The 22,500-nt window shown below is 45.9% G+C and overlaps 1 protein-coding gene and 1 non-coding gene across 31 annotated transcripts in view; both read right to left on the minus strand.

The window, feature by feature from the left end:
• The window catches only part of Trnag-ucc (transfer RNA glycine (anticodon UCC)), a 72-nt gene extending 49 nt beyond the window's left edge, over positions 1–23 (minus strand). Inside the window, exon 1 of the tRNA in view lies at positions 1–23. This exon is cut by the window's left edge and continues 49 nt beyond it. This is a non-coding gene — a tRNA (tRNA-Gly).
• LOC135099705 (cell surface glycoprotein 1-like) overlaps positions 1–22,500 on the minus strand; it is a 164,103-nt gene that overhangs the window by 56,567 nt on the left and 85,036 nt on the right. For 21 of the 30 annotated variants that reach the window (XM_064002138.1, XM_064002137.1, XM_064002139.1 and 18 more), the window contains 6 exons: positions 22,195–22,285; positions 20,831–20,992; positions 18,299–19,483; positions 15,643–15,708; positions 10,010–10,129; positions 6,224–6,322 (listed from right to left, as the gene is read on the minus strand). In XM_064002138.1, the coding sequence (XP_063858208.1) occupies positions 6,224–6,322; positions 10,010–10,129; positions 15,643–15,708; positions 18,299–19,483; positions 20,831–20,992; positions 22,195–22,281 (1,719 nt within the window). In that variant the 5' untranslated portion in view covers positions 22,282–22,285. The remainder of the gene's footprint in view (positions 1–6,223; positions 6,323–10,009; positions 10,130–15,642; positions 15,709–18,298; positions 19,484–20,830; positions 20,993–22,194; positions 22,286–22,500) is intronic. The other 9 variants (XM_064002151.1, XM_064002148.1, XM_064002153.1 and 6 more) reach the window with 3 other exon arrangements.

Here is a 22,500-nt window from a genome sequence, read left to right on the forward strand (position 1 = left end):
GCTCACCACTATACCACCATCGCATGGAATGTAAGTTACTAAGCTCGAGTCAAATCTAAACTATCTAAGCCTAAGGAATTTTACTGCCTTTACGTTGAAACTGGTGACCTCCACATTGATAAGATCCTGCAACGCACACATAATTACAAAATCATGCGAGTCTCTCATTATGTCAACAATGTAACTATATATATATATATATATATATATATATATATATATATATATATATATATATATATATATATATATATATATATATATATTTTTTTTTTTTTTCCTTCATGTATGAACACTGTATAACCTACATACTTCTTTGCTAGATTCATTAGTATCTTCTTTTAAGAGAATGAGTGAGTTACGAAGTTATAGCACGTGTCGATTACGTTACTTGTGATTAAAAAAATAAGCGATGGAAAAGAATATAAAAAAAAGAAAAAAAAATAAAAGACAATTTGATTTTAGTGACCTCACGAAGGACCTCCATCAAGGTAAGACCGGAGAGATTCCATCAGTGCAGCCAGGACTCAGTGAGAGGAGTGTGCGGGCAATAGACTGGTGATGGTGCAGGGTTTGGTTCTGAGAATGCAGTACGGGTGAGTGAGGAACCCGACCCTCCTCGCATGTGGCGGAGGGAGGAAAGTTGCCTAATCGTACACTGACCAACTGGCATCGTGCGTATCAAAGTAACTGTAACGTGCACTGTGTATACGAGCTGTCCTTTACCTTCGTCCATTTATTTATTGTTGTTGCTGCTGCTGCTGTTGTTGTTACCGCTATCATTATTATTACAATTTATTTATTTCACTTCATATATTTTATTTACCTGTTTAGCAAGTTTTATTTGTTTTATCGTTATTATTATTATTATTATTATTATTATTATTATTATTATTACCATCATTATTATTACTACTACAACTACTGCATTTTTTTCTTTTTTTGGGTGGTGTTGGGTAAAGATAAATTAGTAACCTTTTACTACAATTTACGCGCACTTGCCAGACCTCATTCACGCATAACAAAAAAGGTCACGAGACACCTGGACGCCACGCTGGACCCTCACATCAGGATCCGGAAAGGGTCAGCCTACTGCCTCTCCTTAGCACAGCCTCTCAAGATACACCGCTGCCCCCAGCCAGTGTGTAAAGACATTCACATTTCCACATTGAATACTGAAGGGAGTGTGAAAAGAGGATGCCATTTATGAGTGACGGAGGCTGAGCGGCTGTGGTTCTGAGCGAGATGTGCAGAAGAGACTGACCAGAGTAAGAGAAGGATTTTTTTTTTTTTTGTTTATATATGAGGACCTCTGGCCATGGACGGGAAAAAAATAAATAAATAAAAATAAGAATAAAAATAAAAATAAAAATAAGAAAAATAAAATAAAAAATCACAAAAAGGCCCATTGAAGGTGCCAGTCCCCAAAGAATTTAGTTCGAAAAGGATTACGCAAAAATTTTGGAAAGTGACTGAGTGTCACATCAATGTCTCTAGTGTACTCAAGATAAAGTCCAGTGTGTTTATGTGAAGGACCACGAGGGACAGGAGACACAGGGCCGAGTAGGGGAAAATTCTCCTGAAGATGTATTTAAAACGGAAGAAAATACTTTATCTTGAGGTATTCACGTCATTTCATAAGGAAAACATGACTGAACATAACTAAATCAATCTACACCAATGGTAATCTTCCGTTCTTCTATTCACTCCTTTGGGGAGCGGCAATAATCCAACAAGTATTACTAACCCTAAAATACAAAAATAAATAGAAGAAATAAAATATAAATCTGCCTCCACAAGCGCGGTGCTGGCGTGTTTGTACAAGATGAACAGTAAACAAAACTGTGGAAAGAAATTCAGGGAACACATCAGTGGGGCAGCGAGAGGGCAGGCGTGGAATATCCGGGTGTGATGCGCGCTGGCTGCCTGCACCTGGCGGGCCGAGGCGCGGACGTGACTTAATACTTCCAACTTTAGAGAAACTCAACTCCTCAGCTGGTGCCGTGACTCACTGAGATGAATATACACGCACGTATTTCCTCACCTAGCCAAAAATATCACCTGGACTCAGAAATACACCGAAAGAACTGACAGACTGACTGACTGACTGACTTGACTGACTGACTGACTTGACTGACTGACTGACTTGACTGACTGACTGACTGACTGACTGACCGACACCCACGCGAAGGGCACATCCAACAATGTTTTATGCTTGTTGTGTGTGAACTTTTTATCCTTTTTAGTATCTTTTTTTTTTATCTATTTGCATACATTGGCTTAGTACTTATTATTCCTAGGTCTAATATAGTACTGAATTATTAACTTTTTTTTTTTTATCATTCTGAGCATATTTTGTACCTTTTAGCCCACTGTTAAGTTCTTGTTCTTGTCATTATTATTATCATTCCCTGCCTAGGCGAGTGTCATTCAGCCTCACAGTAATAACAACGTACACACAAGATCTGCTGCCCGCAGAAAGGAGATCAATCAGTAAGACATCATAACAAACAGCAGCCACCCACGCAAGGCACTTCAGTCTGTGTCAGAAGGGGACGTCACGACCCGCGCTCCACATCTGCCTGGCCTGTCATGGTCCTCGTCCTGTATGGCCTCACCTACGTCTTGTCTCCCTCCCTCCTTCCCTCTCTCCCAGCCTCCTCCTCACAGGGAAGAGTGTTTCTACAGATGGGAAACACGTGCTTGGCTAACCACACACTCGTTAACCAGACGAAAATAAGGTTCCTCGAAACTACGGGCAAGTGACGTCAGTAAAGGAAAGAAAGAAAGAAGAGGGAAAAAAAAATCTCTCTTTTTACAATAAAACTTCTGCATTTTTTTTAATTGCAGAGTTAATTTCTTTACCAGTGACAGTGATACATTTTCTTCTTCGCAATTCATTCATCAGATTAAATCTTACTGAGAATCATTAATGAATGGCGTGACATTATCTTAACGGCCTCGTTCACTGATCACTGACAGCAGCAGCAGCAACAGCAACACATCCCACGCGCCGCCAGCCTCGCTAATTTCATTTGCGGTTTCCGCATCGTTGCTAGGCTCCCTCCACCGTGTGTGTGTGTGTGTGTGTGTGTGTTTGTGTGTGTGTGGTTCGTTTTTTTTTTTTTTTCCTAAATGAGGAATATTTTGTTCTTTATATACACAATCGATAAAACACGTAAAGTAAGCAGGACAATTATCATCACCACCATTACAGCCACCACATATTATTATCTTTGCCGTCACCATCACCACCATTACATCACAGATCAGCTTGGGTGCGTCCAGGTGACATCAGGTGGCCAAAACAATGAACGGCTCGACCACAGGAGGGAACTCGGCGTCCCCTGTGACACCCGCCCATCTGGCTGACCAACACTGCCTCCTGTTCTCCCTTCCACGGCTCTTACCACTGCTGCATTGTACACCACCCACCCTCAGTGCACTCCCTCCCCGTCGTCTTACAGAATTTCAATTTTCTCCATTAGCAACAGAGAATAAGGAAACGCCATAAGAAAGACAATAATTTACCAAGAAGATTGTAGTCGTACTTACACACGTATTAATTAACGTTTCAGGTTCTCATTAAGTCTGTTTCCAAAGGCCAGAGATAATCAGTCGAATTTTCACGTGTGTTTTGTTGTATTGGTGGTATGGAATCTTTATTAAACCACCCCTAGGATCATTAAAATTCCTATAACTTCTCCTTGACCTTCTAGATTCTGTTAAAAGTTGTCAGGAATGTTTTCAAAGGCCAGTTGGCTTCTTATGTGTTTTGTTGTATTGGCGGTACAGAATCTTTATTAAACTACCACTGGAGTCATGAAACACTCTTGAAAACTCGTATAACTTCTATTAGACTCACTAGACTCTGTTGAGAGTTGTCTGGGCTGTTTTCAAAGGCCAGAAATGATCAGCTGGGTTCTCGCGTGTTTGACTGTAATGGCAGTACAGATTCTTTATGAAACGACCAAGAGAATCATAAAAACACTCTTGAAAATTCGTATAACTTCTGCTAGACAAACTAGACCCTGCTGAAAGTTGTCAGGATAAAATTACTGAGATGTTTGAGAATGCAGCGTTTGGTATCTTTCAGTGTTCGCGGAAACCACACCACATACCCCACCGGCCGGCACCACCACTGCTCCGCAAAGTATATGTTCATGAGTATTGGCAACAAGGCAAGTATTCAGCTAAACATACAAACTACCTGAAATACTTCTACTTATATATATATTTGTCAATTTGTCTACCCGAAAAAAGAAAGTAAGGAAATCTTGTGCTGCTAAAATTATGCTTCTCTTCACCCGCCTACTTGCCAACACCACCGCCACCACCACCACCACCACACTCCTTGTAACACCTGGAGCTGGAAGGACTACCGCTATACACCTGCTACGTCCTCGTTTAAGCGTAATTTGAAAACTATCTGCTTCGGTCAAATTTTACATATACGTACATCAAGATACAGATACGATGAGGAAGAATGATGATGATGATGACGATGATAACGAATGATGATGATGATGATGATGATGATGATGATGATGATGATAATAAGTAATAATAATAATAATAATGATAATAATAATAATAATAATAATAATAATAATAATAGTAATAATAATAATAATAATGAGAAGAAGAAGAAAAAGATGAAGAAGACGAAGAAGACGAAGACGAAGACGAAGAAGAAGAAGAAGAAGACGTTGTGTTCATAGACAGACAGACAGACAGACAGACAGACAGACAGAGAGATAGATGAACGGATGGATAGATAGACAGATAGATGGATACTAAACACAATTCCAAGAGATGGCGTAGTCAACATTAAGGAAACAGACCAAAAATAAATACATCCTTAAAATTCCAGCAATTATGGAGATAAAACATAACAAGTGGATAAAAGCTTATTAAAAAAAAGTACAACTTGTCTAGACCTGAAGGAAAAGTAAGCAGAACAGAGGGAGATTAGACACACAGGTGAAGAGGCTGGACACAAAAGTGCGCGGAACATGAAATAGATCAACAAAGTGGGGCGAATTATGAAGGCTGCGCGCGAAAGCCCTTGGAGTTGTAACTGCAGTGTATGAACATATTACGTGACAAGGAGCCTGGCCAAGGGCATCACAACACGAGAGGGAAAGTTCGCTTAATATACAGCTCATAAAAAGTAAACTGAAGATCACAAAAACACTTAATACTTCTCTTTTGAAACATCATCAAGACGCCATTCCTTTTATTGCAACGACACAAGAGTATATGACAGGCCAGGTTACATAGTCACATAGGTACACATAGGCCACGACAGACCATGCGGCCATCTTGAGGTGCCCTGGCCTAGACTACTGAGAAAGTAAGAGTAGAAGAAAAGGATAGCGAAGCAGAAGGCTGTCTCCCCACTCTACACTCCCTCAGACATAAGCCGTGCAAGAAACAGATCGAATATAAATACTTTGCTGGGCCGAAGAAGTAAAAAACCGAAGGAAATTTCAAATGCAAGAATGAAAATTGATGAAATGAGATGCCCCCACCACATGGAGGCAAGGGAGTTATTGGCTAACAAACGCTGACACTTGGGGATTTGAGGTAAAACATTTATCTAGACAATATTTAAAATTATCTACGGTGTTGCAGTCTATCACGTCTCGAAGAATCACGTTCCATAAGCTGACAACTCGATTGAAAATTCTTGGATTCGTGATGATTAAAGGATTAGCTAACAATTATACAACCATTTCCTCGCGTGTAATCCGAATGCTTCATCGTGAAATGTAGCTCAGGAGTAAAAAGCCTCCGGTGTAAGAGGTCACAACAGACTTCATACACTACAACACACACAACACAGTGACAGCCAGGCACCTTACTATCAGATACCACATGTATTAAGTTTATATTTCTACTAACTGTTGGTCTTGTGATACGCTAGCATACTTAAAACACTCATCTTCGCATACACACCGACTTGAAAAACTGAAGTATACTGACGACCTAGAAAAACAAGCTCCTCATATGAAAGCGAAACACCAATTGAAACGAAAGAAATATCACACAAAAGCACCGCCAAAACTTGAGATCCATTAGGTTCCATAACAAACGCGGCACTACTCCCGGCTTAACAGTGCCATGATATAAGGAAACGTTGCAGCAGTCTTTATAATACAAAGAAACTGATATAGACCAAAGACAGACATAGAGACAGACAGACAAGGGCCACACTCACCTTGGGAAGGATGCGAGCCAGCAGCGGGATGCCTTCAGGAATCTCGATGGGGGAGACAGCTCCATTGGTGAGGCTTGAGGGCTCCTGGTGCGTCTCCACCTATGGGGACACCTGTGTTAGGGTTGTGGACCACCAAAAGGCGAAAAATGGAGGTGACGTTAAAGTGTATTGCTGTTTTTGTTACTGCTACAGCTTCGGCGACAATAACTATTATTACTGCAACCTCTACTACTATTGCAACTGCTACTAGTACGACTACTACTACGACTACTACTATCTCTAACACTGCTATCTCTACTACTAGTACTACTAATACTACTACTATTTCTTACTAACACCACCACCAACATCACCATATTTACTGCAACAATGATATTCTTTCCTTCCATTTCCTGGCCACCAAAGCAATCGATCAAACACACTAGGATTTTTTTTCTCCTCCCTCACCAGAGTTATGTTGATTATGGTCTCTGTTTTAATTTTTACTTCCCTTTCTAACTCCATCAATCCCTCTTTTCATTTGTCAACACCTGCGCCTGATGCTTATAGTCAAGACGTTACAAATCGGTCTCCGCTGTGAGATTTGCCAGTGATTGCGACGAAATAGTAAAGATTGACACATGGTGGTTGTCTTTGAACATCTGCACCGTTCTGTCCCACACTTCATCATGTCTCAAATGAAACTTGCCTCAAAATCAAAGGACTTCCACGGCTGCAGATAAAATGAAACTCCTGAACAATATAGAAGCTCCACAAGTACTGAGGTCACGTAAAGCCTTCTCGATCAAAATTAATGGTTTCATAAATGTACAGATCAGATGAAGCACCGTGAATCAAAAGCAATGAGGCTCCAATGGTACACATTTAAGGCGAAGCTTCCTGAACCAAGATTGATTACGTTTCACTGCTGCAAAAGGCGAAGCTCTCTGGATAAGAGTTAATAGGGTTTCACAGGAATGTAGGTCAGGTGAATTCTCTCAGACCAAAATAATTTATATTCTACAGGTGAACAGCTAAGAGGAAACCTCCATCAAAATCAACAAGGTTCCTCAGATACACACACAAAAAAACTGAAGCAACCTGGACGAAGTTTACTAGATTCCACAAATGCAAATGTCACTTGGAGCTTCCTGGACAAATATTTATGAGGTTCCACATGTGTAAAAGTAAGATATTGTCTTTGGGGAGAAATTTAAAGAGGCTTAATAGATTACTTGCTCAGATAAAGCCTCCGGTACTAAAATTAATAAGATTTCTTAGGTGTACATTTATTTTAAAATCTCCTGAACCAAAATTTATTAGGTACCACAGGTGTACAAGTGAAGCCTCTTGGACTAATTTGAATAAGGTTCCACAAATGTACAGGTAAGATAAAGCCTCCGGGACCAAAATTAATGAAGTTCCACAGGTGTACAGGTAAGATGAGACCCCAGGACCAAAATTAATGAGATTCCACAGGTATACAAATAAGATAAAAGCCTTCCGGACTAAAATTCATGAGGTTCCACAGGAGTACAGGTAAGATAAAGCCACTTGGACTCAAATTAATGAGGTTCCACAGGTGTACATTTCATAAAGCTTTCTGGGCCAGTTCAAATGAGGTTCTACAGGTGTACAGATCAGTTAGAACATACAGGGTCAAATCACATCTCAAGACTAATGGTTATTTTGTCCGGTTATTTATTTCCTTCTGACTGGCAGGAATATAACCAGTCAGAGGAGGTTTTATGCTAGATGATGTCCAGACTCCAGGTGGAACTGTCAACCGAACAGACTTTACTTTGATACGTTTACTTCTTGTGTCTTGTTTTTCTTCTACGGATTTTATTTATTTATCTATTCATTTACTTGTGTTTTGCCCTCAGGATCTCTGTATTTTTTTTTTTTTTACTGATGTTTTCCTGTTATTTCTTTCCTCTCAGTATATGCAAGTTTTTTTCCTTTTTTTCGAGGGTTTACAGTGTCTACAGATTACTTTTTTTTATCTTTTTTTTTTTGTCATTAGCGTCTGTCCATATTTTTTTCTTTTTTTTTACGGATCTTTTTTTTTTTCTTTCGTTGTCATCAAGAGTCTGAAGGTAATTTTTTTCCCTCGTAGTTCCATTATTTAACCTTTCATCTGTTTAATTTCCCCAGCGTTACCTTCTCTCCGCATTGTTTTGTTTTTTCGTAATAATGGCTGTGAGACTGAACAAGCTTAAAACATTCACACTGACTTAAATGTTACTACGAGTCATTACCCCACACACCTCCCATTTCTGGCGGTGCTTCTAATGCCTTCTTTCAAACTCATTAGCTTATCGTTTGAGAGTGGTTTAAAATAGGTTGGGAAGTGTGGATGTAAACACAAAACACTCCAAGTAACACGTTCAAGTGGCTGAAGCGAGGCGATTAGGCTCATCATTGTCCTCATTAAACGATTCCACTTGTGCCTGACGTGTGTGGTGACGCAGATTGTTGGTGGTTTTACTTCTTGCCACGTCCCGCAGTGTTCTCATTATATTTTTCCAGCCCTTGACTACGTGAACTTCATTCTCCACGTAGTTCTCACTGGAGTTTGATCTTTCCCGTCAGTTCACTACGCTATCTTTCATCATTGGTCAAGACTTCTACTCGACCTTCTAGGAGCATTTCTCTTTCATCCTCATCAACGTCCCGCAGTGTTCTTATTCTACCTTTCCCATCTGGACTAAACGAATTTCACTGATGGGAATTTGATCTTCCCATCAGTTTACCACGACATCTGTCACAATTCTCCATCACTTCCATTCTACTTTCTATGAACACTTCCCTCACCTCCTCACATACAAGAGCTGGTCACTCCCCCAAACTAAATATCAAGAAACAGTGGTTATCTGATTTCGTCTGAAAAAGTTCCATGCACTTTTTTGCCGTCTCTTGTTTATCTATTTTTACCTTTTGGCGTTTGGAATATGCACTATTCTGGGCCAAGCTCCGCCGACAAATATGTAATATCACAAATTAGAAGAGGAGACACAGCAGAGGTGGAAGGAGTGAACAGAATACTTGAATGTTTGAGGTTTGACTGGAGATGAGGAGTCTTCCGTCTCTGCAATCCAGGCAAGGTGATCAGTACAATTTCCTCAGAGTACTGTGAAGTGTTGATGTGTTTCATCTTCAGGAATCTCAGGGCATTTATTAGTGCTCTCTGACCACTGCATCACTGGCATCCAGAGTCTTTTCTTGTCTGGCTGCAGAGCAAAAGCTGAGGAGGTTCTTGGCATTATGGCAAATATGAGGATCTGATTTTGATACTGTCCACGGGTTCTTGAATGATGTTATTAGGTCTCTGGGACATGATACATTGAAACTACCTCGCATTTTGAGTCTTCGGATACTGTTCTTACTGCTGCTCTTTCCATTCCTACTACTGCTCCTACTACTACTATTAGATAATGCCATTGAAAGATGCAAAATAATTCAAGTGACCTGATATAATTCTAAACTACTGCTACTACAGCTATTACTACTACTACTACTACTACTACTACTACTACTACCACTACTACCACTACTATTGCATTTACTACATCGCTACTCTTATGAAAACTGTAACAAGACTTAAAATTGCATGTGTCGGGAGTACCAAGCCAACAGATGACAACGTGGCACTAAATTCATCGTAATCATCTCACGTACGTAAATCATCTGAAGTTTGGACCAAAGGAACATAACACTGAATATGGAAGATGTATAAGAGTTACAAAGGAAATCATTAAACAATGCAGGATTCCCGCTGTCAGAATCCCCGTAACTGTTCCTCACCGTGGGCTGCGGCTCTGGCTTGGGCGGCTCGGGCTGCGGCGGGGGAGGGGCGGGTTGGGGAGCCTGGGCCTTTAGTGAAATGGTGACGTCGGGCACAGGGATGGGTACCACGTCCTCATACTGTGGAAGGCAGAGCGAGGATGAGCTGCGAGGCATATGAACAGAAAAGGGACGAACTTAATAAGAGGAACAAATAATGAGGTGCAAACAGACACCCAGATGGAATAAAGATGAAGCAAATACACAGAAGAAAGAAAAGCGAACAGACAAACAGATAGGAAGAGGGACTCAAAAAGAGAACACACACACACACACACACACACACACTATACTATACTATATCATCACATGTGTGTGTGTGTGTGTGTGTGTGTGTGTGTGTGTGTGTGTGTGTGTGTGTGTGTGTGTGTAATAATAATAATAATAAACGGTTTATTCTTTAGGCAGTTGACAAACTGAAAATGTACATAGGGGATGGGGAAAAACTTAACATTAATCCTAACGGTAAGACTAATCTAGGAGGGAAATACTATCGATTGATGGCTCGCACCATGGTGGGAATCGCACTGAGTCTGTACCGGTCCGTGCGCGGCGCCTTCAGGGGCGTTATTTTGTTGTGGTGTCTGGTGGCACGGACAGGGCGAGGCGCGTCGGGCGGCAGCATGTCTCTGAGACGCGGATGATGCAGTAGTCCCTTCCCAAACTTCTCCAGAGCCTCTCGGTGCCTGGTGGATATTCTGGACAGACTCAGGGTGGTCAGGGCTTCTTCATAGGTGGTGTATGCAGGGCCAAGGATGACCCTGCACGCCCTTTTCTGCACACTCTCTAGCTGTAGCTGTTGAGTGTGTGTGAGGGAGGAGGACCACGCTGGGGAGGCGTACATGAGTTTGGGGAGGATGAAGGTGAGGTACACCCCCCTTAACTCATCTGTCGGCGTCCCCAGCGACCTGAGTCTGCGCAGCATGTACAGCCTGTAGGTAGCTGATCTCACGGTGCTGGCGACATGCTGCTTCCAGGTCAGCTGGTCGTCCACCTGGAGGGGGTGAGGGCCCACTGTGAGCCGGGGAGGGGGCACTGGTACAGAGGAGGTACAGAAATGCATCACCACAGTTTTGCTGTGGTTGATGGTCATCCTGCTCTCCTCTGTCCACGTCCGCAGTCGCTCCAGAATTGCTTGCAGTGGCGAGTAGTCCGGGTTCTTGTTGGAAACTGGGACGCCCACGGTGCAGTCGTCCACATACTTCCAGCGATGGGGGGTGTCGGTGAGGGCGTCGTTGATGAGGAGGAGGAAGCATAGAGGACCCATCTTGGTCCCCTGGGGGACTCCACATGTCAGCTGTTGGAAATTAGAGACAGAGCCCTGATAGCGAACGGCCTGACGTCTCCCTGTGAGGAAGTCGGCTAGCCACGCTATCAGATTAGGAGGGAGACCCAGACTTACTGCCTTGCTGATGACAACAGTGTGATCAACTAGATCAAAGGCTTTTTTGAAGTCGACAAAAGCAACAGCTAGAGAGGTGTTTCGCTTGTCCAGGTGGCTGTGGATGAATTCAAGGAAGCTGGTCAGGTAATGTGAGGTGGAGGTGGCTTTAATATTTCCGAATTGTCTGATATCCACGGTGTTACAAATTTTGGTGTATGCCCAGTCATATACAAAATCTTCACAAATAAGGCTAGGGATGGGGGTGATAGAGACTGGCCTGAGGTCATTGAGTGACTGAGGACTGGAAGTTTTGGGGATGGGAGTGACATAAGATGTCTTCCAGTCCGCGGGGCAAGAGTGTTGGGAGAGTGAGGCGTTTATTATGGAGCATAGCGGTGTTGCTAGCTCTACAGCAAATTCCTTGTAAATTTTTATAGGAAGGTCAGTGGGTGTGGTGGATCTTGGTTTAAATTTAAGTATTCTCTTAAAAACATCCATCGCCTGGACAGTGTGTGGAGGGGAGGGAGCGGGCAGATAGGCAGGAAGCGGAGTGGTGTGGAGGGGAGGAAAGGTTTGACAGATAGCAGCAAAGTGATCGTTCATCTCCTGAGCCGCGAGATTAGCAGGAAGGTGTGAGGTGCAAGGAAGGGATGAAGTGTGCTTTTGTAAGCCACACAAAGCTTTGATCTTAGCGTACCACTGTCTGTTGTTGGTCAGCTTGAGGTGGTGTATCTTGTCTGGGTAATAGCTTGCCTTTGCATTCTTAATCTCCCTGATTACTCTGTTTCTTAGTTTCCTGTAAAGGACCGGGCAGGAGTGGAACGCCCAGGTCCGCTGACGCATGAGTCTTTTAATGCGGGGCGTCATCCAGGGAGCATCAGACGGGTGCGTTGTGACGCTCTTGGCTGGGAAGTAGTGGTGGAAGGCTGCTGTAGTAGTGGCGACGTAGTTTTGCCATTTTAAGTGGACGTCCTCCTCATCCAGCACCTCGGTCCACGGGTGTTGTGTCACCCACTGCCCAAACTCCCTCATGGCTGAGTCAGGCATGGGGCGGTGGGTCCTGGTGACAGCTGACCGGGGGGTCGAGGTGGTGGGTGTGGGTGACCACAGTATGGAGAGGTGGGTGCTCCGTCCCATGGGAGGCAGCGGCTTGGGTGGCGAGTACTGCTGGCCCAGGTCTGTGAGGATAAGGTCGAGGATGGCTTGCTGGTGGGTGGGGAAGTCCACGACCTGGGTGAGGTGTAGCTGGTGTAGGATATCGTTGATATCTAATCTGTTAAAGTCCCCACAGATGACCAGCTTGGCAGCAGGATACCTCACCCTCAGGGCATCAGCAGTGTTGATGATGTGAGCGGTGAGCAACTGTGCAGTGGCGGCTCGTGGGGGGTGGTACACGACGCAGACTATGATGGAGGCCGTGTTGTTGGGATGGGAGGGGGGCGTGACTCTCACCCACAGGGCCTCCACACCGGCAGGAATATCGACAGGGAGGTGTGAGGGGCTGAGGGCAGAGCGGCAGAAGACGGCCACTCCCCCCCCCCTGCGCCCTGACCTGAGGTGATGGTATAGCTGGTAGTCCTGCATCGTGCACACCTCAGGAACAATCTGCCACGCCTCAGTAACCGCCACAATGTCCGCACAAGTAGATCTCACCGTCACAATCACTTCGTCCATCTTGTTGGCCAGAGACGTTGCATTAAATAAGAGGAGTGAGGGAAGACTATACCACGTTCTCGGCACCTCAAAGTGTTTGTATTCCCTCTTCTCCACCCTGCGGTCGTCTCTGGCACTGGAGGTCACTACCTTGATGGGACGCACCACACTTTTGCCTCCTCTCGATCCACGGTTTCGAAATAGTTTTAAGGACTTAAGGCACTGTATCACGTTGGGTGGCGGGTACCCAGATCCTCGTCTACGACGCAGGAGGTAATTGCGTTCGTATGTTTGCACTGAAGCACTCATTTTTCTTTATGTATCACACGCATTCGCTACAAGTGTTCACAAAAACAACAATCCCACCAGATCGAGCCTCAAACTAAACGCTAAAAGTTGAAAACAGAAAAGTAAAAAAACAAAACAAACTGAGGTCACTATCACTAGGGGGTGGGGAAGGCCAACAAGTAGGCCGAGGCTGCTCGAGAGCGCCAAGGTCACACGTCCTGCCCGTATGAGGTCAAGACGGTGTGTGTGTGTGTGTGTGTGTGTGTGTGTGTGTGTGTGTGTGTGTGTGTGTGTGTGTGTGTGTGTGTGTGTGTGTGTGTGTGTGTGTGTGTGTGTGTGTGTGTGTGTGTGTGTGTGTGTGTGTGTGTGTGTGTGTGTGTGTGTGTGTGTGTGTGTGTGTGTGTGTGTGTGTGTGTGTGTGTGTGTGTGTGTGTGTGTGTGTGTGTGTGTGTGTGTGTGTGTGTGTGTGTGTGTGTGTGTGTGTGTGTGTGTGTGTGTGTGTGTGTGTGTGTGTGTGTGTGTGTGTGTGTGTGTGTGTGTGTGTGTGTGTGTGTGTGTGTGTGTGTGTGTGTGTGTGTGTGTGTGTGTGTGTGTGTGTGTGTGTGTGTGTGTGTGTGTGTGTGTGTGTGTGTGTGTGTGTGTGTGTGTGTGTGTGTGTGTGTGTGTGTGTGTGTGTGTGTGTGTGTGTGTGTGTGTGTGTGTGTGTGTGTGTGTGTGTGTGTGTGTGTGTGTGTGTGTGTGTGTGTGTGTGTGTGTGTGTGTGTGTGTGTGTGTGTGTGTGTGTGTGTGTGTGTGTGTGTGTGTGTGTGTGTGTGTGTGTGTGTGTGTGTGTGTGTGTGTGTGTGTGTGTGTGTGTGTGTGTGTGTGTGTGTGTGTGTGTGTGTGTGTGTGTGTGTGTGTGTGTGTGTGTGTGTGTGTGTGTGTGTGTGTGTGTGTGTGTGTGTGTGTGTGTGTGTGTGTGTGTGTGTGTGTGTGTGTGTGTGTGTGTGTGTGTGTGTGTGTGTGTGTGTGTGTGTGTGTGTGTGTGTGTGTGTGTGTGTGTGTGTGTGTGTGTGTGTGTGTGTGTGTGTGTGTGTGTGTGTGTGTGTGTGTGTGTGTGTGTGTGTGTGTGTGTGTGTGTGTGTGTGTGTGTGTGTGTGTGTGTGTGTGTGTGTGTGTGTGTGTGTGTGTGTGTGTGTGTGTGTGTGTGTGTGTGTGTGTGTGTGTGTGTGTGTGTGTGTGTGTGTGTGTGTGTGTGTGTGTGTGTGTGTGTGTGTGTGTGTGTGTGTGTGTGTGTGTGTGTGTGTGTGTGTGTGTGTGTGTGTGTGTGTGTGTGTGTGTGTGTGTGTGTGTGTGTGTGTGTGTGTGTGTGTGTGTGTGTGTGTGTGTGTGTGTGTGTGTGTGTGTGTGTGTGTGTGTGTGTGTGTGTGTGTGTGTGTGTGTGTGTGTGTGTGTGTGTGTGTGTGTGTGTGTGTGTGTGTGTGTGTGTGTGTGTGTGTGTGTGTGTGTGTGTGTGTGTGTGTGTGTGTGTGTGTGTGTGTGTGTGTGTGTGTTGGTCCAATGATGGTGCAAGATGAGTATGTGTGTGATAACAATTTGCCGGTTTACTATGCTGGTCACCCTCAGTTTGATAACGATGGTGGTGGTGATGGCGGTGGCGGTGGACAGCTTGCCAGGGTTTGCCACATATCAGGGCGACAAGTGACCGTCCCTGTCATGTGAGGTGCGCTGCGATTACTGTGTCAAGGGGGAGGTGGTGATGTGATGGTGATGCTGATGCAGGATTGGCACACAATAGAACTGTGACACACACACACACACACACACACACACACACACACACACACACGATACATTTACTACGTTTTTTCAATTAAAGGTGAGAAAAAAAAGGAAAAAATAATAAAAATACTTCTTTCCTTCACCTAATTTCTCTCCAACTGGAACTAAACAACAAAGGATACTGAATAATACTGCAGAAGTGTACTGTGCTCATTTCATTACGGTGAAAAAGAAACTGAAGAAATATATAAAACTATAAACACCCAATAAACAGTTTAGGGATTGGTAAGCCTTTAATATTACAAATAACAAATTATTGACTACGATTTGCATTAAAAACTGAAAAGGAAACAGGAAAAGATAACACTGGCAAAGAGTTTAACATGACAAATCACATCACCTGAACCCCTCACGTCTTCCCTCACCTGTCCTGACTCTACCCAAGAAGAAAACACAAGCCTGATACCTGACTCACCTGTACCCATCACACCTCCTCTCCGTGACTCACCTGAATGACTGTCTTGGGCACCTCGTACTTCCCCTTGGGTCTCCAGGTGTGGTGCAAGACGCCATCCTGGGCAGAGGATAAAAGAGTGTCAGTGGTGGGCGACACGACACGGAGGGTGAGGCCGAGTGTCTGGTGCAAACACTGGCCACTCAGCCCCTCACCGCCCCGCTACCAGCACGAGGCGGGGCAAAGAAGATGACTGTAGGAAACATGTTCATCAAATCCCCAGAAAACTGAGTATTTATTCTATGCAGTACTGTAGTTTGCTGTTCTCAATTCAAACAAATCGTGTAGTTTTTATCATCATTACTAATATTGTCATTATCTTTATTACTGTTAACTTTATCCCAACCAATATTATCTTACTTATTATTACTATATCTGTTACATACTACGTCTACCACTACTTACTCCTATATGAGTTTTTCCGATGGTTAGCACAAGAGAGGCTAATGTCCTAGAGTAGTAATGGCAGTAGTTCTGTACTCTGTGGTTAAGTGGACTGAATACAGCCAGAGGGAACTACCGGAGCTGCAGCCACACCTGGAGCCTCACGGGAGCATCATGCGTCACCTTGATGGGGAACAGTAATTTGGCACACCGCTGAAGAAAGGTGACAGCGGTGGTGTGTTACGTGACTAGGAGAGGAGACGGGTGGGGAGGGGAGGGAAGGTGAGTGGGAGGAGGAGGGAAGGGAGGGAGGTAAATATGGAGATAAAGAATTTGTACTGAAGGTGACAGATGGTGTGTTTTGTTTGTTTTCTGTTTCTTTTTTTATAGTTTGTGGTGCAGTGTAAGTGTGCAAATAACGCACTGAGGCTCCAGGGCGCATCACGCTCCGCGTCGCACTGGACGCGACCCTGACGATGCTCCACAAGGGCTCACGGCTTATGTACAGAAGAATTGTGTACAGGCGCGGCCATCTATCAGCTACGGGCGTGAACATGCGGACATGCTTCGGAACAAGGAGAGTCACCAGGGACGTGGAAACAATCATAGCCGACGACGCAGCCCAGCCTTGCTGGTGCCAGGACCACCACTACAGATCCTGCCGGCCTGCCCCGCTACACTTACTGGGAGGTGGCGAGTCAGATTCTGAGCTCAGCCTCCGCCAACCTGTACTGGAGCTTAGGAACAAAGCATCACGACAGGAGGACAGAATCAGAGGCGACTCATGCATCGGAGCTCCACCGCTATAGCGTCTCCTGCTCCGCGCTGGATGCATCAACACTTCAAGCTAAATTTAATTAAATTTTCGTAAAATATTTAGCCAAACATTGTCTTGAAGACGTCTTAAATGTCTGCACTGCAGATGATCTGAAAATGAGTGTACCATCAAGCCAATTATTGCAAAACTTAATTCCGGGCACCTGGCATCGCGCACCAAATTTTGAGGCTGTTACTGGGCAGCTCCCGACTCTCCAGGCTGGTGGTGACGGTGCCTTGCTGGCGGAATCGTGAGGCTCACCACGAAAACCAGTCACTGCGTGTATGCATTATAAAAATTATATACTTAAAATTTTTAATTTTCACCAGTTACTGGTTTTCTCCACAATCGCAGTGAGTGATGCTGAAATCAAGATAAAGATAAAAACCCATTTAAAATAATGAAGTAGTCCGTTGCTGATGAGTCCCTCCGAGTGTCACGTTACTAGTCGCCGGTGAGTGGAACACAAGTAAGGAAGATGTTAATGCTAGGCAAACAATACTATAATAACTAAGTCTCCCACATCATCAGATCAAAGAAGGAGCAAGGCCGCTACTGCAAGGCTGCCACGGCATGCGTCACAACATTAGGTGGCGGCGACGTGCTTGGTGCAGCGATGACATCCTCTGCTGCAGAGTTCAGCTTCACTACGGTGCACAGGCTAGACTATAGTGAACAGCGCGCCACGTGTAGGAAGTCTTGTAGGCAGTGTTTGGCGGAGGGCTACGACGGACAAATGTGAGGCCACACGAACACTACGCTAGGTGTACTAGTGTCCAGGTGTGTAGACAGAAAGAACTAAAGAGAGTGAGGGTGGTTCTGCCGCCTCGATAGCCGGCCTGCGCCTGCTCGTCCTGCATACGCTGAGTGTGGCGGCGGCCGTCTGTCTGGTGGCGCTGCACCGTGTTGTCAGACTCAGATGTGTGTTTAGGGCTGAGGGAGGTGAGATGAGGGGCGGCGGGGACTGGCGCGCGAGGGGCCGGTGGTGGAAGGGAGGGACAGGGAAGCCATTACTGAAGAGGCTGAATGTGTGTGTGTGTGTGTGTGTTTTCTTTTCTTCTTTTTTTTTGTATTAAAATAAAGTAAAACAAAAAAAATAAAGCGGTGAAAGGGATACTATTGATATGGAAAATTTTACAATTCAAAGAAAAGCTGGAGGAAAGATGTGTTACACATTTAAAGCCACCAGAAGCCCAGAAAACTATGTGAATGAATGTATGTATAATATACAATAACATACATCTGTGTATCAAAGTGTCTCAGCCAGTCTTGGTGGCTTGGCTCACTGGGAGTGGGTTTTATCAAGCTACTTCAATATACAGTAGTTATCCATGAAATAAGGAAATAGTTACCTAAAGAAAACGGGAGATGGGAAGGGGAAACAAAAGCGTAAGAAACTCAGAAGTGGGAAATAACTTAAAATAAAAAAAAACCTTGTGTGTGAAATACCTCATCGTAGTATTCATATTTAACCTCTTCACCCTCCAGGGGCCGGCCAGCCTCCCCCACCACCGGCTGTGCCTCCTCAGGCGGCTTAGTGAGTGTCTGAGCTACACCACCATCACCAACTCCTTGCTGTACCTCCTGCTGCTGCTGCTGTTGCTCCTGCTCCTGTTCTGGAAGGACTTGCTGCTCTATCTCGGTAATGATTTCGTGCAGCTGTTCCTTGATGTGCTCCTGGCTGATTTCCTCCACCGCTGGACCGCCGCCGCCGCCGCTGGTAGTGGTCACGACACTTGGTTCCGGCTCAACCGCTGGGACGGGCTCAGGGGCGGCAGCAGGTAGGGCCTCCTCGGCGATTTCTTCCTGTACAGGTTGTGGGTCTGGTGCCAGGGTCTCCTCTGCTGCTACTGCTGGTTCTGGTTCAGGAGGTGGAGCAGACTCTTGCACGTCAACCACTGTCTCTGAAACTGGCGCTTCCGGTAATACGGTTGGTTGTTGAGCTACAGCTTCTTCTGAACTCATGGCTGGCTCTGGAGCTGCACTTGGTTCTTCTACCACAGCTGGTTCAGGTTCAACGACTGGCTCTGGTGCTGCAGGCAATGGCTCTGGTGCTGCAGCTACTGGCTCTGGCACCGTGGTTGGCGCTGGCTCTGGTGCTGCTTCTGGTTCTGGGATCACAGTTGGTTCTGGTGCAGCAACTGGCTCGGACCCTTCAGCTGGTTCCTGCACCGGAGAGGCTTCAAGGACTGACTCAGGCTGCGGCTGCGCGGGGATGTTTTCCGGAATGGAGTTGGCGTTCTCGTCGACGGAAGGAGCTTCTAAGAGGGGCTGGTCTGCGGGAGCCTCCAGGACAGACAGAGGCTGGCCACTGCTGATGCCGACCTCCGCCTGGGACTGGACGACGGTTTGGGCGGACTGTGTCTGACTAACGCTCTGCATTGACTGGAAGGTTTGCTGTCCACTGACGGCGGTACTGGTCTGGATGGTCTGGTGGCCGTTGATGGCGCTATGAGACTGGCTGATGCTGCTGCTCTGGGTGGACTGTGAGTGGACGGCTTGAGATTGGCTACTGATATTCTGAATAGCTTGTGGCTCGACGGCGCCCTGCAGCACACCCCCTGTACTCTGGATGCTGACGGCGGACTCGAAGGAGGTGCTGGTGTGGCTGGTCTGGGAGCTCGTAACTGTTTGCTACCAACGGGAAGAACGTTAGCCTTACATCGCGCCCGCCTGCCCGCCCGCCCGCCCGGCACAACACACAGGGGGGGGGAGGGAGGATGGGAGGCCAAAGGGCAGGTCGGTGCCGTGCGGTGAAGAAGTTAAGGCGTCACAGTGCGGCACCGACCCCCTGAGTGTTACTGTGAAGTGTGAGAGTAAGTCGCATTGTTTGCTTAGGAACATTAGAGAGATAGCGTGTGCTTTCCAGTAGGACAAGGAAGACATGAATGGTTATATGTGGAATGACGCCAAATTGGTTGTGTTACTGAGTGAGAAAAATAAAAGATAATTCTGCAAAACAAAAAAAATAAAGTAAGACACATTAGATAAATAAAATCAAAGGTAATGGGGCATTTTGTGGTCAACACCAGTGGGAGTACAACACCAATAGGCATCAGACACTCGCTGGCCTACACCACACACCACCTCGCCTGTGCACCAGTCTTCCTGGAAAGGGGGACAGTTATGCATTTTCCCTCCCAAGGGAGAGAGATCAACCGAGGGAACACACTGATACATAAAAATGAGCATACGGCGACCTTTGAAGTAACGGGAGAATTGAACACTTTTGGTAAAATTGACGATCAAATCCCTGTTGTTGACCATAAAAAGTCGAAACAAAATAAAATACAATAAAGAAAATACTCTAATTTGCTTAGTTAATAATTACTAAAGGGATACATTTTAGTATTCTGTTTCTTCCATGGACGTCTAAAGTGTACTTCAGTCCTCATCGAGTACATTCGTTGCATTGTCAGCTATAAAAGAAATTACAAAGGGATCATTGGTACTGAAAACAAAAATAAGAAAAGTAATTTCAAAGCAGGGCGAACGGTTATTCTGGACAGGTGGGTGTCTGAGCAAGTCAAGCAAGACAGACTGGCGAAGGGAAAAGCGTCGGGCAGCGCTACGGGTGTTGGCTGGGCGGCACGGAGGAACAGTAATGACGTTAAAGTGAGAACCGTGCCACCCTGACCAGCAGCCACCAGGGCCCGGCCGTGGGAAGGGACAGGGAGTTGAAACTAATCTGGGCTGGGCAGCAAAATCACTGATTCAGTATCTTACAATTAAAAGAAAGGAATTTGTTGGTGAATCAGTCAGCAAAGGCAGCTTCAGGAAGTTACTGAACTTGACGTATTGAAAGTTTTTTTATAAAGAACACAAGAATAAATTCTAACTTTGTGCAACCATGAAGACGTTCAAAGAAAAGTAATTAGATGAAAACAAATACTTATCTAAGTTTGCATTCAGGAAGATTGAGAAAGAAGAAGAGAAAGACACCGTCTTTTCGAGGGAAACTGTCCTCAGGTTGCTACTCACCGCCTCCGTGTCGGGAGTGGCGGCGGGAGTCATGCTCTGACTACAGGGTGGGGAGGCGGAGGGGGAGGCTGGGCTTGCTGGCGCTCCCTGGGGGGATTCAACACAGGGCTCAACCTTACCATTCTCGGACACAACAGGCAACTCCTCTGTCTCATGCACAGCCTGAAAACAAGGCGAGAGGATTGTGTGGGGAGGACAGGGACGAATTAGCTGGGCCGGAAAGCCGCGGTGGGGCGAAGTGGCTGGACGGAACAGAAAAATAACATAAGGGAATAAAACTACTGTGAAATACGGGGAGGAGGGGTTGGGTGTTTTATGGCGGCTACAACACAAGCTAAGGAATGGTTCATGCATCACCCTGGAGGAGGGAAGACCTATGTTCGTCCTCCAGGAGGGACCTTAAGGGAAGGAGTGCCATGCTATCGGACACAGATAATCTACAGTGCTGAACAAGCCAGCGGTGTCGACGCTGTGCAATTGATCAGGTGATCGTCAAACAAGGCTAAGCTTAAGCTCAGCCGCAGGGCGGTTCGCGGCTTGGCACCAGCTAGTGTTACGTCACTGGCGCGGGTGCCAAGTTTTCGTAACGCTCGCAGATCAGTCGTTCCGGTGGCCCGGGTGGACCACGACCCCTGCGGCAGCGTGAGTGATGGACACGCCGCTCTGCCCGGCGCGGCACGCCCGGGATGACAGACCCACCAAGGCAGGGATCAGATTAAATGACTTGCAGGAGCTCCTCAAAACTCGTAAACTATTCTGTACACAACACGTTATTTATGACCATCACATGCATTCGGTTCATTCAGCCTCCAGGGGCCAGACCACGCCGAGGCCTCGCGTCCACAGCACACACCAGGCTGACCATACGCACAGTTCATGCTGCTGCTGCTGCTGCTACTGCTGCTGCTGCTGCTGCTGTTGTTGCTAATGCTCACAGCCGTCTTCACTGCCACCACGATGACACACACACACACACACACACACACACACACACACACACACACACACACACACTCACGCACATAGAGAACGTTAGTATATCTGTCACATGAAAAATCTGACATTTTAATTATCTCTACTAAAATTAAACAAGTGAATTACACAGACCACTCAGGTTTACGACTCGAGGTCAAGCATTTAGTGAGTTTAAGTTTACGAAGTCAAACTTATTCGCATTAATTAGTACAATAATGTCCACATGAATTAATGAGTGAAATACGAGTAAACCATCACCACGAATACAGGTGACCATAATGCAGCACAACACACCTGTTTGCCAGGGCGAGAGAGTGAGTGGGTGAGCGGATGAGTGAGTGAGGAACCAAGAGAGAAAGGGGGACGAGGGGAGGGTGTGGCGGCCTTACCTTAGTGACGGTGTGGTGTTTGAGGCTCGCCGCGCCTAGCTCCGTCCCGCCTGCCCGCACCCCCACCGACGCCGCGCTGTCTCCCATCTCCCTGCGGCGGCAAGACACGAGGGTCAGTGCGCGGGGCAAGGCAAGGCTGTTCACCTCCATGCCCAGATACCATTAACCCTTTCACTACCAAGGCCTCTTCCTAAGCTTAATGAACAAAATTCTGAGCTACAACTGACAGCAATGGTGTGCAGGTGAGCTGACAGCAGTGAAGTGATGTTTGAAGCTTCAGTGCCAGAAGTATGAGTTTTTGCTAAG

The sequence above is a fragment of the Scylla paramamosain genome, chromosome 4 (assembly GCF_035594125.1).
Source record: "Scylla paramamosain isolate STU-SP2022 chromosome 4, ASM3559412v1, whole genome shotgun sequence".
NCBI lineage: Eukaryota > Metazoa > Arthropoda > Malacostraca > Decapoda > Portunidae > Scylla > Scylla paramamosain.